The sequence below is a fragment of the Elephantulus edwardii genome, unplaced genomic scaffold, assembly GCF_000299155.1.
Source record: "Elephantulus edwardii isolate Elephantulus edwardi_28Jun2011 unplaced genomic scaffold, EleEdw1.0 scaffold00011, whole genome shotgun sequence".
In the NCBI taxonomy this organism is placed as follows: Eukaryota; Metazoa; Chordata; class Mammalia; order Macroscelidea; family Macroscelididae; genus Elephantulus; species Elephantulus edwardii.
In genome coordinates this window covers 861,474-876,232 of record NW_006399761.1, presented here as the reverse complement: position 1 = coordinate 876,232, position 14,759 = coordinate 861,474, and the positions used below count along the sequence as shown (strand labels likewise).

The following is a 14,759-nucleotide window of genomic DNA, read 5'->3' as shown; positions in this document are numbered from 1 at the left end:
CGGGTTGGCTGCAGAAATATCACTTCGAATCCCCCATGCAGAGGAGGGCTTGTCTGGACCTGAACTTGGAGGCTATTTCAACGACCCAGAGAACGAGGATCTGCCCCAAAACGGATGCCTCGTTATGTGCCACTCATCTGGCTCTCATGCCACCTTCAGGACAACAGAATGAAGAACCGTGTTGTGACGCAATCCTTGGGGAAATCAATGCGACAGTAACTTTTATTTTTTTCCACCCAGATTAAAGCTATCTGTACTGTCTCTACTCACTATACGTTGTTACAGTAATTTAATACGCTTTGACGAAGTCAGTTTAGTTATGCATTCACCATATTTTAACTCAGTTCAAGTCCATTGTTGACCTGAAACTTGCGCATAAATTTTATTATACTTGTGCTTTGAGGGAGAGTTTACATAGCAAACTGGTTTTCCATTCAACAGTTCCTAATAGGCATTGATTGGCATTTCCCACATTACGACAGCACTCTTCCCACTCTTACCCTGTGATTCTCTTTTCCATCCATCCCTTCTCTGAGCAAGTTTTCCTTTCAGTCATTCCTGCCTTCTGAGCTTTACAGCTCAAAAGCTGCCCAAGATTGACTGTCCTGGGGAGCATGTAGCTGGTGTTACTGATTACTTTACAGGGCTAGTGTTTGGCTGTAAATTGGGAGGAGGAGGTAATTTCAGTCAGCTTGGTGGATTCCACCAGTCTATCGGATCAGCGAGCCTGGTCTTTTCATGATTTTGAGTTTTGCTCCACATTTTTCTCCTACATTACAGGGTTGTGCTGCTGTAAAACCTTTATAGAGTGGTCAGCTCAGCTGTGGTAGCTGCTGGACGCCGTCCACTCCGAGTCTTGGGCTCTTGGAGACTGAAGTTCATGCGACCCACAGATTCTCTGGGTGAATACTGTCACTTATCTCCACGCTTCTAGCTCCACCTCAGAGGCTGCTTGTTGACTGCACTGCTGACCCTACTGAACAATCAGCAGGCACGTGTCCACTTCTCCCTTTGGTCTTTAAGGTCCACGACAGGACCTTGCTTTAGTTATCTATGTATTCCAGCAGACAGGGGGACAAAAAGTGCATGCACCGCACAACCAGTGAGCAGAAGTACAGTGATGAAGAAATTCCAGTGGCCCACGTTTGAATCTTAGCTCTGACAAACAGCTCTGAAGGACACCAATCTTGGAGATTCCAAGTGGGTTCTTACGGTTCAGGTACAACCGAGGTGTGCACGATAGGTGTGCTCTTCCCCCTCCTGGGGTGATTCCTACTTTGCCTCCTCAGTTTCGTTTCTCCAGTGACTTGGAGAGGGAGCTCTGGGGCCCAGTATGAAGCAGCTGTGCTGCAGTTTGAACCCATCAGCCGCTCTCCAAGAAAGGCCAGGAAATAGCCTCCTGTGTGACCTGACTCTGAAAGCCGACTGGAGGGTGAGCTGTGAGCTGGTCCGACTCAATGGCACACAATAGTGACCCTGAGGGAGCTCTGGTGGCCTCGTGAGCAGATCTGCACTGTCAACCCAAAGTGGGCTGGAGGGTCAGCGGGGAGTCAGCACCTAACAAGTGCCTTTGTGCATGCAAATCTGTCAGAATAGACTTGCTTAGGTGTTTAAAGCCACCTGAGGTTTGGGGGTACAGTCTTCAAAGAAGTGAGCCATCCCTAAGCTACCCCTTTCCTCCGGCTACGTCAGGCTACGTGAAGGACTCAGCAACATAATCAGTTCAAGGCCTCACCTAAAGCCAGGTCCTTGAACCGTTCAGGTAGTTAGCATCACCAGCAAGCACCATACAGCTAGCCAATCTGCTGTACACTTTCTGCCCCAACAGGAAGTAACTGGACAGTGCAGGATGGGGCAGTGCTTCCTTCCACTGAACACAGGCTGCTGAGTCGGGGTTGAAAGCCCCTAACAAGGAAACAGTAACCGCGTCCTGTTCAAAGCTGGTGGCCGACCACACACCCTGTGGCTCTGCAGTGTCACCAACCGTCCGCTCTCACATCAGGCTGCCGAAACTTTCAGGAGGGGCGGAGGCAGGCCTTTCCGAGGGCAGCGAACATTCAATGCCGCGCCTGCCCGCGTGGCCGCTATCTGTGGGCTGGCCACAGCCGCAAATTTCCCACTGGAGTCTCAAAACCACAGGCGCCAGACTGGGCTGCTTCCACAACCAGTGCTGTCAAGTCTGCTGCGACTCTCAGCTGGTGTTCCAGCACATTTTCTGAGGCTGCCAAGTGCACAGGAAGAGAATGTGCCTTTCTTTGAGGGAGCAGCTGGTGGATTCAAACACCACACCGTACGCAATGCTTAGAACCCCACTTTTCTAGTAAGGCAATTCCTGAACAGTTCTAAAATCCTGTTTAAAATTGGTGGAGGGCTAAGGCAGCTGCACTCAGGGCTGTCTGCCCGCAAGGAAGGCTGCTTGATCAGAACATAGGTCAATACGATCTGCTTCCTACTCCGATGACCAAAGTTGTCAGCCGAATTAAAAAAGCCATAAAGGTTGTGAGTTATCTTAAAATGGCTTTACTGTCCAAAATGGCCTCCCTAGGCCTTTGTGTGTAGTCTCTTGGCTGGATGAGAACATGAAAACAGGTGGTGTGGTCTATCCATGAGCAGACTGGTCTGTTCTGCCATCCCACCAGGTTCATACTGCACAGGTTTGCCAACAGAAAAGGAGAATCTCAGTAGCAGCGAGGAAAACATAGCAGCGATTGCAGCCTGTGTCCTTGGGAGTGGACCTGGGAGAGAGAGAGAGAGAGAGAGAGAGAGAGAGAGAGAGACACACACACACACACACACACAGCCAGAGGCCTTCACCTGTACTTGGTGGAGGACTGAGGGCGGATGCCCTAACCCACAGGGCTGAAGAGCCAACACTGACCTAAAGCTGTGAGGCTGAATGTCAAAGGGCTGGCGAACACAGAGACACTATTCTGTCACCAACCTGAATCGCCTCCTGTTAACGTCCCCAATAAACCTCAGATGAGTCCGTGTGGCCACTGCAATCGATAAGCTGACCCAGTAGCAAGAATCGCAGAGAGGGGCGGCTGGTGTTAGAAGTGGTGGGTGTAGGCGTGGGAGATGGGGAGTATGTCTTACCTGGGGGAAAGCTGCGGGTGTTGTCAATGGGGAAGGCTATTCTTTGTGGAGTTAGGTGTCAGAAGACTCATCCCATGCTGCCTTCACACTTATCATCAAGTGGTCAGTCCACACTTTTGGACCATCTGGCATCTGTAAAGCCATTTTTCTGAGCTTCACCACCTCAAAGAAAAATCCATAAACAGCCTCCCTGCCAAGCACAAGCAGGTACTCATGAAAGGTGCCTGTGAAGTCCTCCACCCTGACCTGGGTGAGGCAGGTGGCCTTGGGCAGGAACTGTGGCAGCGCCCCCCAGTGGCCAGCAGGAATGGCACAGGTTGTTCCACACATGGTGGCCCACCAGTGAGGTAGGTACCTGCAGAAGAGCTGTGGAATGCTCTGGATGTTTTCTGGGTGTGAAGCTTCAAAGTCCAACAAGATTATTTGGGTTACTTGACAATTCTTTTTGTGAAGAAAAACATGGGATCAGGATGAGAGGAACAACCTGTGTTATGAGGATTACACAACCTTGATTATTAAACTGAGAAGGATTCAAATCGCTTGCTGGAGAAGATCAAAGACTATAGTCTTCAGTATGGATTGCATCTCAACATCAAGAAAACGAAAATCTTCAGCACCAGACCAATAGGCAACATCACGATAGATGGAGAAAGGATTGGGGTCGTCAACAATTTCCTGGGACCCACAATCAACACCCCTGGTATCAGCAGTCAGGAGATATATTGCTCTGGGCAAGTCCGCTGCCAGGGATGTCTCCAAATTACTATGCATCAATGATGCCAGTTTGAAACTAAGACGAGCCTGCTACAGGCCAGGATCTTTTCCATCACTCGTTACATCTGAGAGCCGGACAATGAATGAGGATGAAAAAAGAAGTGATGTTTTGAGCGGTGGTGTGAGAGCAGAGCCCTAACATGCTGTAGATGGCCAGAAGAACCTCCTCGGGGAGGCAAAGGTGATGAAGCGTCGTCTCACGTACTTTGGGCATGTTGCTCGAAGAGTACATGATGCTTGGATAGGTGGAGGTGAAGGAGAGGAAGACCTTTAATGAGGTGGCTTGACAGTGACTGCAGCAATGGGCACAAGGACGTCAGAGGGGAGGACGGTCCAGGATAGGACAGGGTTCCTCTGACAGGGTCGTCATGAGTTGTCCCAACACAGTGGCACCTACACCACCCCAGAGCGAGCTCTGGTTCCAAAGGCAGGAGGTTCCAATCCCCAAGCTGCTCTGTGCGGATTTGAGCCTATCTCCTCCATGCGATGTGTAGTAGACCTTGAAAACCTGCTGCAAGGCCAGCTGAGTGGGTTCCACATCACACAATGCACGCTCAACACGGCTGTCTGGGGAAGACGCTGGCTGTGTGAGGACATCTCAAGGTCAGACACTCAGTGAGCCAAATCTGTTCCATCAAACCCTCAACCAGGAACAAAGTGACGTGGATCACGAGATGGGTCAGCGCTGCGACCATCCGTCTGCACCCAGGATGAGTCTCAATGACCACAGTCGGGCACTGGTGCTTCTAAGAGGGAGAATCTTCACATTATACACTATTTAGTCACTTGGGAAATTCCTTTTCTTCTACAAGAGGAAAGAAGTATTTCTGCCACTGATTAGATGATAAACTTATTGATAAGGATTCCTAAACTTTATTACAAATCCACACACACACAAAATAAGAAATCCATGCAAACATCTAAAATAAACCACCTCACTGCCATGGATTCAATTCTAACAGCAAGAATGCAGGACAGGGCAGGATTGCCTTGCAGGGTTCCTGGGCTGGAAGCCTTTACAGAAGTACACAGCCACAGAGCTCTCCTGTGGAGCGGCTGGGGGGTTCAAACTGTGAACCTTTTGATTATCAGTGGAGTACTTTAACCATGGCACCACCAAAGCGCTAAAATCAAACACATTAAATAAACATAAGTATTGAGACTTGTATTTTAATAATTTTTTGTAATATACTTTATTCTGATGAAGTTATAAAAGTAGGTACAAAATACTTTTTTAAAAGTACATACAATTAACTGACTTAGAAAAATAGACCAAGCCCCTAAATGTTTAAAAATACAACATAAATTTTTATGTAAAGAACACTTAAAAATACTTTAGATAGTAACCAAAACTAACTTATGCAAACAATTTCTGAAGTCAACCAAATAGAGAATGCTGCCTATGAAGTCTACAGACTACGGTGGTAATCCATTTGGATTTATGGACTACTTGTTTGGGATTGATTCTGATAATGAGAGAAAATCAAGGTTAATTTCAACACAGTTGTTTCAATAAATTGACTGCTACCACAGGAATTATCTTCCCCATGATCGTCAAAAGTCTCATGGACTAAAAATATAAAAATGTAATGCAAAACACACCAAGACTGAAAGTAACTGTTCAAATAAGTTCATCAAAATCCTACAGTACTAAACCCAAACGCATTCAGTGAGCTGGGTCACAAATGGATGCTGGCCCTGGTGTGAGCCCTGAACGTCCGCCCGGGGTCTCACCACTGGGAAGCACCACGCAGGCCAGGGGCTAGCTCTACCACACCGTGACAGTGTGCTGAGAACCAATGACATTTCTGAGGTAAGGATGCTTGAATACCACTTCTAGGAGAACCTCACTTTTCAAAGGCCAAGAGAATAACTGGGAAGCCTCACCCATGTCTGCAAGAGTTAAAATCCCACAGACACTGCTGGTCTCACCCGAGCTTCTAGGAATTCCTGCCCTGTGTGATGTGTGGAGTCACGGTGAACGCGGACTGGCGTTTCTTGGATGAGCAGCCCAGGCAGACTCTGCCAGCCGGCAGCCCCGGAACATCACTGCACTCACAGTGAAGGAGGACACAGAAAGTGGGGTACGAGAGGGTGGGTACTCTTAAAAAAGTCTGTACACCACTGTCCAAAAAGGGGCTTTTATGTTTTAACCACATGGCCTAAAAATGACAGCACCACAGATGGACTGCCTAATTTAGTAAACGCTGTCTGCTCTGAATGGAATCACAAATGGGGGGGGGGAGTGGGGACGGGATGGGACAGGACAGAGATGCTGGACTGGGGAAAAGTGCTCAGTGTGGATTAGGGAACCCGCAGGAGCACTGACCAGAGCCTGTGGGGTGAATTACAGGGACAGGCACAAGCCGAGCACAGTGATGCTTCCACATCTCACCAGGTGGCCGGGGAAGCAGCTCAGAGGGTGCAGCTCAGAGGGTGCAGCCCTGGTCCACTCCCCCTTCCCTCCGGCCTCTCAAGGTGAACATAAACAATAACGCCAGTACTCCCGCACTCCCGGAGGGGGCACTGTGCATCAGGCCACACTGGCTTGGGAGCCAGCTAACGTTCTGACAGACAAAAAGAAAAAGGCATGTGATTCTGAATCTCAAATTACCAAGAGCCTTTCCCACTCCACTTGGTAACTATCTGTCTTTCCAACTGTTCCAAGATGTGACCATCTTTGGTGAACTGTGGGGCCTCGTAATGAGGAGGATGGTTTCCTCACTGATGGAAGATGGGTTGAGATGGAAAAACCCTGAGAATACCGACTCATTCCTTTCACTCAAAAAGCCCCAAACCAACCTAAGCCACCAGTCCTGCGTAGAGTTGCGAGCAGCCTGTAAACCTGAGAGGCATCTATAAACCTGATTGCTTTCCCTCAGCACCCAGCGTGAACATCAGAGTGGCAGACAGAGCTCTGGACAAGCTTAAAATAACAATTCATGGAATGTGTTATACAGTCCCCCATTTTCCAAAGTCATTATCCCATCCAAAGAGATGGAGGATCCCAGCCTAAGTTAGAAGAAATGTTTCATTTCCTTAAAATCCTGTATTTTTTTATTATTCTTTTTTTATTTATTTTAAATGAATTTTCTAAAGTTTCTTAAAGAAACTGAGCTATTACAGATAGAGCTGCTAAATTTTTTTCTTCATAGTCTAGTGAACAGTGAAATAAATAGCAAAAACTGCTATCAAAGTTGGCCTTTGTCAAATTCACCAAGTGTACTGCAAAAAGCTAAGCTCTAAAACACAAAATGTAGAAGAACATAAAGCTCTGTCAAGCTGCCAAGCCCTGCCTGCTTGAGCCTCAGCACATTTTAAACGTGGCTGGCTGGCACCTACCAGGACTATCTAGAGGCCAAATGAAAGGAAACAGTGCTGTTGGCATGAAAGGGAGAATAGTCCTTTGTCCCAATAGAAATTTAAAAACTCAACTTTTACTATTAAAACAAGATCCAGCCCCTATAGAGGTATAATCTATTCTTTCAACATAAATAGAAGATGATGACTTTTACGTAATCCTCCCATTTTGCCTCCTTCAAACACAGCAACACACACACAGGCGAACGGGGCACAAACCTTTGGCCCTGGTATCAACCGTGCACGCTCTCACAGCTGTCACCGTGGCTGCCTACGGTGTGCTCCCTCCCTGCGGCTAGAACCCGCGCAGTTCTGATGCTGAGCACACAGAATCCACCAGCCTGACAATCTCCACCTTACAGCCCACTGCTGCAGCCACGCGTCAATCCATCGAGTGACGGTCCTTCCTTTATGACTCTTACCTAACTCGCAAGTCACTGGAAAAACAGGAATATGTGGAAAAAACCAAAATAACTCAAGTATTTTATTTGCCTACCTGCAGACTGAAGGCCTTTGAAAATTAAAATGCATGGATACAATGGCTGTGAGACCAACATCTGTCATAATTTCTCCCAAGTTTTCTTCTTCCTGGCCAAAAGCTAAACGTGTTAAAATTAATCTGAATGAAGCACTTCAAAATAAATCTTCAAGGTCATCCTTAGAAGCAATAAACAAAATCGTTTGTTCCACACATAAACATCAATTTAAGTTTACGTGTTTAAATCCCAAATAAAGGTTAAAAAAAAAAGTATTTTAGAAATAACTCTGATTGCTTCCATTCCAAATATATGATTTAAACTGCACTTGTGGGATTTTGTAAAAATAAACATACATATGTCCTTATCTACAGAAACATGAGCATACAAACCTGAAGCCAGAAGGTTATCCAAAGTCACAAAAATGTCCTAAATATTAAGGAAACTTTAAAAAATGATGAACTATTTGTAAAACAAGCAGAATAAAACTGGTCTGATTGTGTTGTTAGGAAATTTGTTCTTGAACCTTGTTAATAAATTATCAGTAGAAACTCTTAATATCCCTTAAGCTGTCACTTGAAACAGAAGGAGTAATTTCTTCAGCAAAATTACATCAACTAATAAACTATGGGTTAGGCATCCATGATATAACCAACTGTGACAATGTAACAGTAACAGTTACTGTCACATGTCTTGAGGTTTTACTCCCCCTGAGGCCAGCCTACCTTTGGGACAATTTTACCAGGAGACAGAGACATGGATGTCTTTTTATCCTGTTGTTTTGAAAGTCTGTGCCACTAGTCTATAAGAGATTGTGTCTATAGGAGACAGCATCAGCCGCAGATGAAGCAAGAGCAGAACTGTGATCCGGAAGAAATCTTTATCTGTCTTTCGATCCAAGCTTCTCAATTAACTCCTGAAGAGGTGCCAACTCACGCCTGTCAATCAGATTAAACTCCTGAAGTCAGAAAAAGAAACACAGACTTACAAACAGATCAAGCGTCAAGACTGTTTAAAAAAAAAAACCTAACTTGGAGAAGGGTCTTCAAATCTCCTTTTCTGAAATTTAAAAAGATGAAAACCTAGTGTCTCGGAGTATTTAAGGCCAGGATCTTTATTCCTTTAAAAAACACAGGGGCCTTTAGATAAAGCAGCTGGACTTACCACTCCAGTCCTCACCGGGTGTTCTCCCTCCCGTGGTGTGTGGCACCGTGGGGACTGACTTGGTGCTGAGATGCGTTAGGCTCTGAGTGGCCCTGTGAACGGAAGACCTGAGCCCTGCCCTATCCTGACCATCCTCATCACCTCACTGCGGCAATCCCTGCGTTTTCCACCGTAAAACAAGCAGACGTCCTGGACCTCTAAAGTGAGACAGGAGCCCTGGTGGCCCAGTGGTAAGGAGTCAGGCTGCCAATCTCAAGGCACCCAGCTGGGATGCAGCAGCTGCTCCACACAAGATACTCGTGTGATTTACAGCCTCCGGAAGTGTCTGCTTGAGGGTCAGTTAAGAGCCACTGTTGACTAGACAGCAAATAACAACAAAGGTAGACTTGCAAAGCCTCTATTAGCTGGGGGTTTACCCCTTGACATGAGGACTCTTTTTAGTATTATAAATTACCTTTTTAACAGAGTATCACTCGGTCCTAAAGAGCAATATAGCCCCACCCCTGCTCAGGGACGATGAGCCCTGAAAACACAGCTGGTCATGAGAAGATAAAGGACCCACATTTTCACGCTGTTGAGTCTGTTCCCATGCCCTGTGACCCTACCAGACAGTGAGAGGCCACACAGGCTGCCAACACTGCAAATCGAAACGCAGGGAGATGCCACACCCTTCTCTCTGACAAGAGCTATGTAAGGAGTGATTGTTTAGTTAGCCGAGAGTTGGTTAGCTCAGGGCTTAATCAATGTGCCAAAAGGGCGGTCAAAGAAAGAACCAGAACAGGTGTGTCCGCAGCCACCAGGGTTGAGGGAGAACAGCTAAAGTGGTCACAGTTTGTGCAGGGCAATGGAAACATCTGAGAAGGTGAAGGTGACGCCTGAGCAGCGTGAAAAGCGCCACTCAACTGTGTGCGTGAGGACTGCAGAAACAGCAAGCATTCGGTCAGCTAGTACGTACAGGTCCAACTCCAAGAGTCTACAAGGCAAGAAACAGGCCCCGTTCCGTACTACCGTGTCCTAACCAGGGACGTGCGAGGGAAGCACTGCCTCTCTGCACTGATGGGGTGGGAGCAGGGAAAGGAAAGAGCCACACAGAAATGAGAAGCCTGTCTACACCTTACAGCCAATGGCTGGTGAAAAGCATCACCACGGGGGTAGGGGGTGGAAGACGGACACTCACCTGAACAAAGAAAATAAAGTGCTTAAACGAGGTGTTGAGATGGGCCTCCTCCTGAAGCTGCATCACGGAGTCAAAGTGCTGATGGTAAATGTGGGCGTAGACCCTGAAGAGACGCTTCAGAATCGTCTTTGCAACAGACATGAAGTTTTTGGGGAATGGGACACCTGTAAGCAGAGAGGCTGGGTTAGTCTCTAATCAAACGAGCGAGAGCTCAGACACCGGCATGAGCAGTGACGCCCGCCCCAGGTTTACAGACAGACAGACACAGGCTATGTCCCCACTGTGTGTGTATGATTAGTCAGGGTTGGTGAGTACGTGTGCGCTTGCCCACGCACACACACCCCACCCCACCCCCGAGCTGACCCTCCAGTGGGGTTTCAGACTACTGTAAATCATACAGGAAGAGCCAGGCCACCTTCTTCCTGCTGAACCTTTGGTGGCTTCAAACCACGAGAGGGGTGCAGTCCGTACAGACTACACCAACAGGAAAAACAAAACATGAATAAACACAGTTTTATTGTTTTAATATCAAAGAGTATCTAAGGTGAAATTCAACAGTATCTATTGTAAACAAAAATTCTTACTTCGTGTGACATGTAAGTTTAAATGACTCACTCATGTGTACACACGCATAAGAAACTCTCCTAAAGGCAAAAGAAAACCCCCAGCCAGGCGACTCTATTAGTAGAAGGTATCTTCTGAATACAATGGAATGCACCTGGAATTGAATGTTTCTTTTTTTTGAAGTATTGCTTTCATTCTGTGATGTGTCTACAAAGATGATAGCCAGGCAGACCCTGCGGTCGCCTGGGACAAGTCTCAGTAGGCAATCTGTGGCCTGCAACAACAGCAAGAGGGGAGACTTCCTGAGCAAGGCAGAGGGCACCTGCCCTCAGAGAAAACCAGCACCAGCTCAGAGGGGCCGGGGGAGGCGGGACCCTCCCCTCAGCAGTGGAGACGAGGACGTGGCTGGCTCTGTGCCAGAGAAGCCTGCTGCGACGACAAGCATCTCAACAAACGGGACCAAGACGGACAGAGTGAAGGAGAAGGCATTTCTAGCCTTACAGATATGGCTGGAGAACCTATTCTAGTAGGTTACACTACTCTTGAAACACTTCTCTGAAAAAAAGAAAAAAAAACAACAAAACAAAGAAATCCTCCCTAACGGAGAGAGGATTTCGTTGCGTTGTGTTGGTGTTAGCTCCCTATCCCCAGCCGTGGATCGATGCCTTTTCAAATGCATTCTGGAGCGTGTTGTGGTTGTTAGGTGCCATCTAGTCAAGGACTCGTAGTAACCCTGTGAACAGAAATCTGAACCTCGTCTTGTCCTGCACCATCCTCACACTTCCTATCACGCAGCAGTCACCGTGTCAATCCACTTGGTTGAGGGTCTTCCTCTCCTTCGCTGACCCTCCACCCTTCTCATCACGTCCCTCTCCAAGGACAAGCCCAAAGCATGCGAGGCAAAGCCTCATCATTCCTGCCTTCAAAGAGCACTCCGACTGCACCCTCTCCGAGACCTATCCTGGCCATCCACGGCATGTTCAGTGCTCTTCTCCAAGCCCACAGCTCAAAGGCCTCACTCCTTTTTCTCTCATCCTTATTCACTGTCCAGGTCTCAGATATACAGCTAGTAATCGGAAAGACTATGGCCTGAATCGGATGCACCTTAGTCCTCAAGCTGAGACTCCTCCTCCTCAATCATTCGGAAAGGTCTCTAACTTGCTCATATGCTTTTCTGGAGGCATTAGGAGTGTGAGTGGCTCTCCTACTTAGAGACTATAAATGTCTTTTTCCTCCGGTATACCCTAACCAAGGAGGACATCATTTTCTTTTGTTTAAGTAAACAGAATTTAATCTTTGTGCAGTTAAAAAGATGTAAATTCTAAATAATTTGCTATGGTGCCATCTCAAACCTGTACAGTGAGAGTTGTCAAGGGAATACTTTAATTTCCCAGAGAGAGAAAGCTAGTAAAATTCCTTCTCTCAGATGCTCAGAGCAAGAAATTCTCTACTGCAAAAGATAAAGCAGGGCTACGTATACTCAGGAAATAAGGCTAGATGGAATAGGGACCAGAAGAATCCGTGTGTCTCAATTGCTTTATGACTATATTTTTCTCATAAACAGCTTTTAGCCTAATTTATATGCTTTTAGATAAAGAGATTAATATTTCTGAAATGAAGACCTATCTTCAAAGGAGTACTCTTAAACTTGATATTAAGTTATAGTTTAATTGGCCAAGTGATTTGTTCTTCATGTTTAATGCTTATAATAAAAAGGTCTAAATTCCCACAACGGTATCTCAGGTTTAGAGGGAGTCACAGTGAAAACACTGAATTCCAATGCTCTACCAGGTTCCCAGCATCTTGCCTGTTCTCTGAAAAAATGCAAATACTTGGGGTCAAGGGGGTTGTGTCCTGGGGAAGGAAGCTGTTTCAGCTTGATTAGAATTTTTAAAAAATCAATTCCCCACCGAAGAGTTCTGTAAATCTTCTTAGAATAAGGAAAACCCCACACCTTAATTTATATAACTGCTCACTGATCTCCTTAAAGCAAAGCAACCCATGTTACAGCTGGAGAATGCAGCTGTTGTCAGGAAGTGCCAGGCTGACGCCTCTTAGCACCCTAATGAATGACAGACAGCATGGAATTCGCAAATACAAACTTCTACTTCATTCTGGGACAGCTTCCTGCTGCGAATTTCCATTGTCATCAAAGCAGAATCTGTATTTTCCTAAGATCCATGGAGAGTTAGGTGTAAGACTCACCTGGCAATGCTGCTAAACTGTAGTTGGAGTACCTGGGGTTGCTGTTAGGTGCCACTGAGATGACTCACACTGACCCTACGAACGTCCCAGCTGAATCCTGTCCTACCCTGTGCCATCCTCACCATCTCTGGCACACGCAAGCCCACTGATGTCTGTCCACTTGTTGAGGGCCTTCCTCTAGAGTCATGCACATTCTCAGCCGCTGGTCAAAGCAGAGTGAGTGTGAATCCCTCCATCCACACGGCTGTCCTCTGTAAGCACTGCATGTGAGAGACCCACGATTTTCCTGAATAAATCCTTCTCTGATCTCAGACTGGTGTTCAGTGGGAAAACACTACCCAATACACTGAACTTTGGTCTTTAGTGTATATAGCATATTTTTCATCTAACTTTTCTTTCAGTGCTTCACTTTAGAAAACTCATCTCATTGCCACTGAGTCGAGACAGTGAACAATGTAGGACTCGGCACTGAGCCCTACTAAGATCTACCCACACTGGACCAGGAGGGCAGTGGCAACTTGAAACGTGTGTGTGTGTGTGTGTGTGTGTGTGTGTGTGTATTGGGGGAGGAAAAGCTTAGCGAAAGGGGGTGTAACTGGCTGCATGATCCAATGCATGTCCTCGGTGTCAATGAACTAGCTGCTGGACTGTTATGCATTTCGTATATTCTCAACACAGAAGAGAAATTACAGTTTAAAAAAGAAATAAAAGGATATGTCCTGAATAGGATTTTAAAACTTCATACACCTCTACCAGATTCCTGGTTCATGCTGAGAGAGTAGAAAATCCACAGCACTTGCACAGACAGGAGGACATGAGAAGGACATGTACCCAGCACAGTGACCAGGACCAACACTGCTTGGTACTGCCCGGGAACGTCCAACTGCATAGACAGGAGGACACGAGAAGGATGTCTACCAGTCACCATGACCAACAGTGCTCGGTACTGCTCGATAGTGCCCACTGGTGCTAGACAAACACCACACCCCTCAGAAGAAGAGGGGAGACCAGCATTCCCTTCACATGTTGTGAATGAACCCCTAAGGAAACCAGCAAAGCCCATCCAAACCTGACAGAAACAAGGTGAGTCTCAGAGCCAATGGTGAATTGAAAGTGAGAACCCACGGCCTTACTATGTTCCAGTCACTGGCCAGGTGAAAACTAACACAAAGAAAAACAGAAAAGGCCGAGGAATAAATTGTAGGAACATGCGGGATTAACATAAACTAAACCACAGAACTTTACAAGAGGAACTAAGACTTCATAAATGCTATGAAGAAGTACGGTTTGTTAATGCAAGACGACTCAGTACTGTAGAACGACTAAGAATGGAATGTAATCAGCATAAAAATACTCAGTTTTATTTTTACCTTGACAAAGTCATTCTAAGTTCTCTGGAAGAACACATATTCCTGAATAACCATGAAAGAGGTGGTCATGGAATGATGACCAGCCCTGTAAGATGCTGGAACCACGTGGTCACAGCAGTGCAGAACTTCTGAAGTACAAGAGCAGATAAGAGACTGAAAGACGCTAAAACACATGACAATTTGGTGAACTGTTGTTGTTGTTGCTGTCAGTTGAAAGTGACCCACAGCTGCCCCTGAAGTGTTGTCCCAGGACATCCTTATCTGTCCTATGGAGAAGCTGGTGGGTTCAAACGGCACACCTGTAGAACTGCAGTGCAGTTTCTTAGCAGTAGGCCACCAGAGTTCCCTGAACATAGAACAGTCAGAATAAAAGAAAGCACTCAGCAAATTAAATGAGGGAAAAAAATTGTGAAAAACAAAAGACTTATGATTAGTAAAGGACATAATTTAGTACAAAAAAGGTTGTTGTTGTTGTTGTTATGTGCCGTCGAGTCCTTTCCGACTCATAGCGACCCTATGCACAACAGCCCTAAACCCTGCTCTATCCTGCGCCAACCGCACTGCCTCTGACAC

At 46.4% G+C, this 14,759-nt stretch overlaps 1 protein-coding gene across 2 annotated transcripts in view; it reads right to left on the bottom strand.

Annotated features, from left to right (window-relative positions):
* Positions 1-8,586: 8,586 nt before the first annotated feature.
* MOB1A (MOB kinase activator 1A) overlaps positions 8,587-14,759 on the bottom strand; it is a 27,765-nt gene continuing 21,592 nt past the window's right edge. For both annotated transcript variants that reach the window (XM_006880848.1, XM_006880849.1), the window contains exons 5-6: positions 10,048-10,211; positions 8,587-8,664 (exon numbers count right to left, since the gene is read on the bottom strand). In XM_006880848.1, the coding sequence (XP_006880910.1) occupies positions 8,587-8,664; positions 10,048-10,211 (242 nt within the window). The remainder of the gene's footprint in view (positions 8,665-10,047; positions 10,212-14,759) is intronic.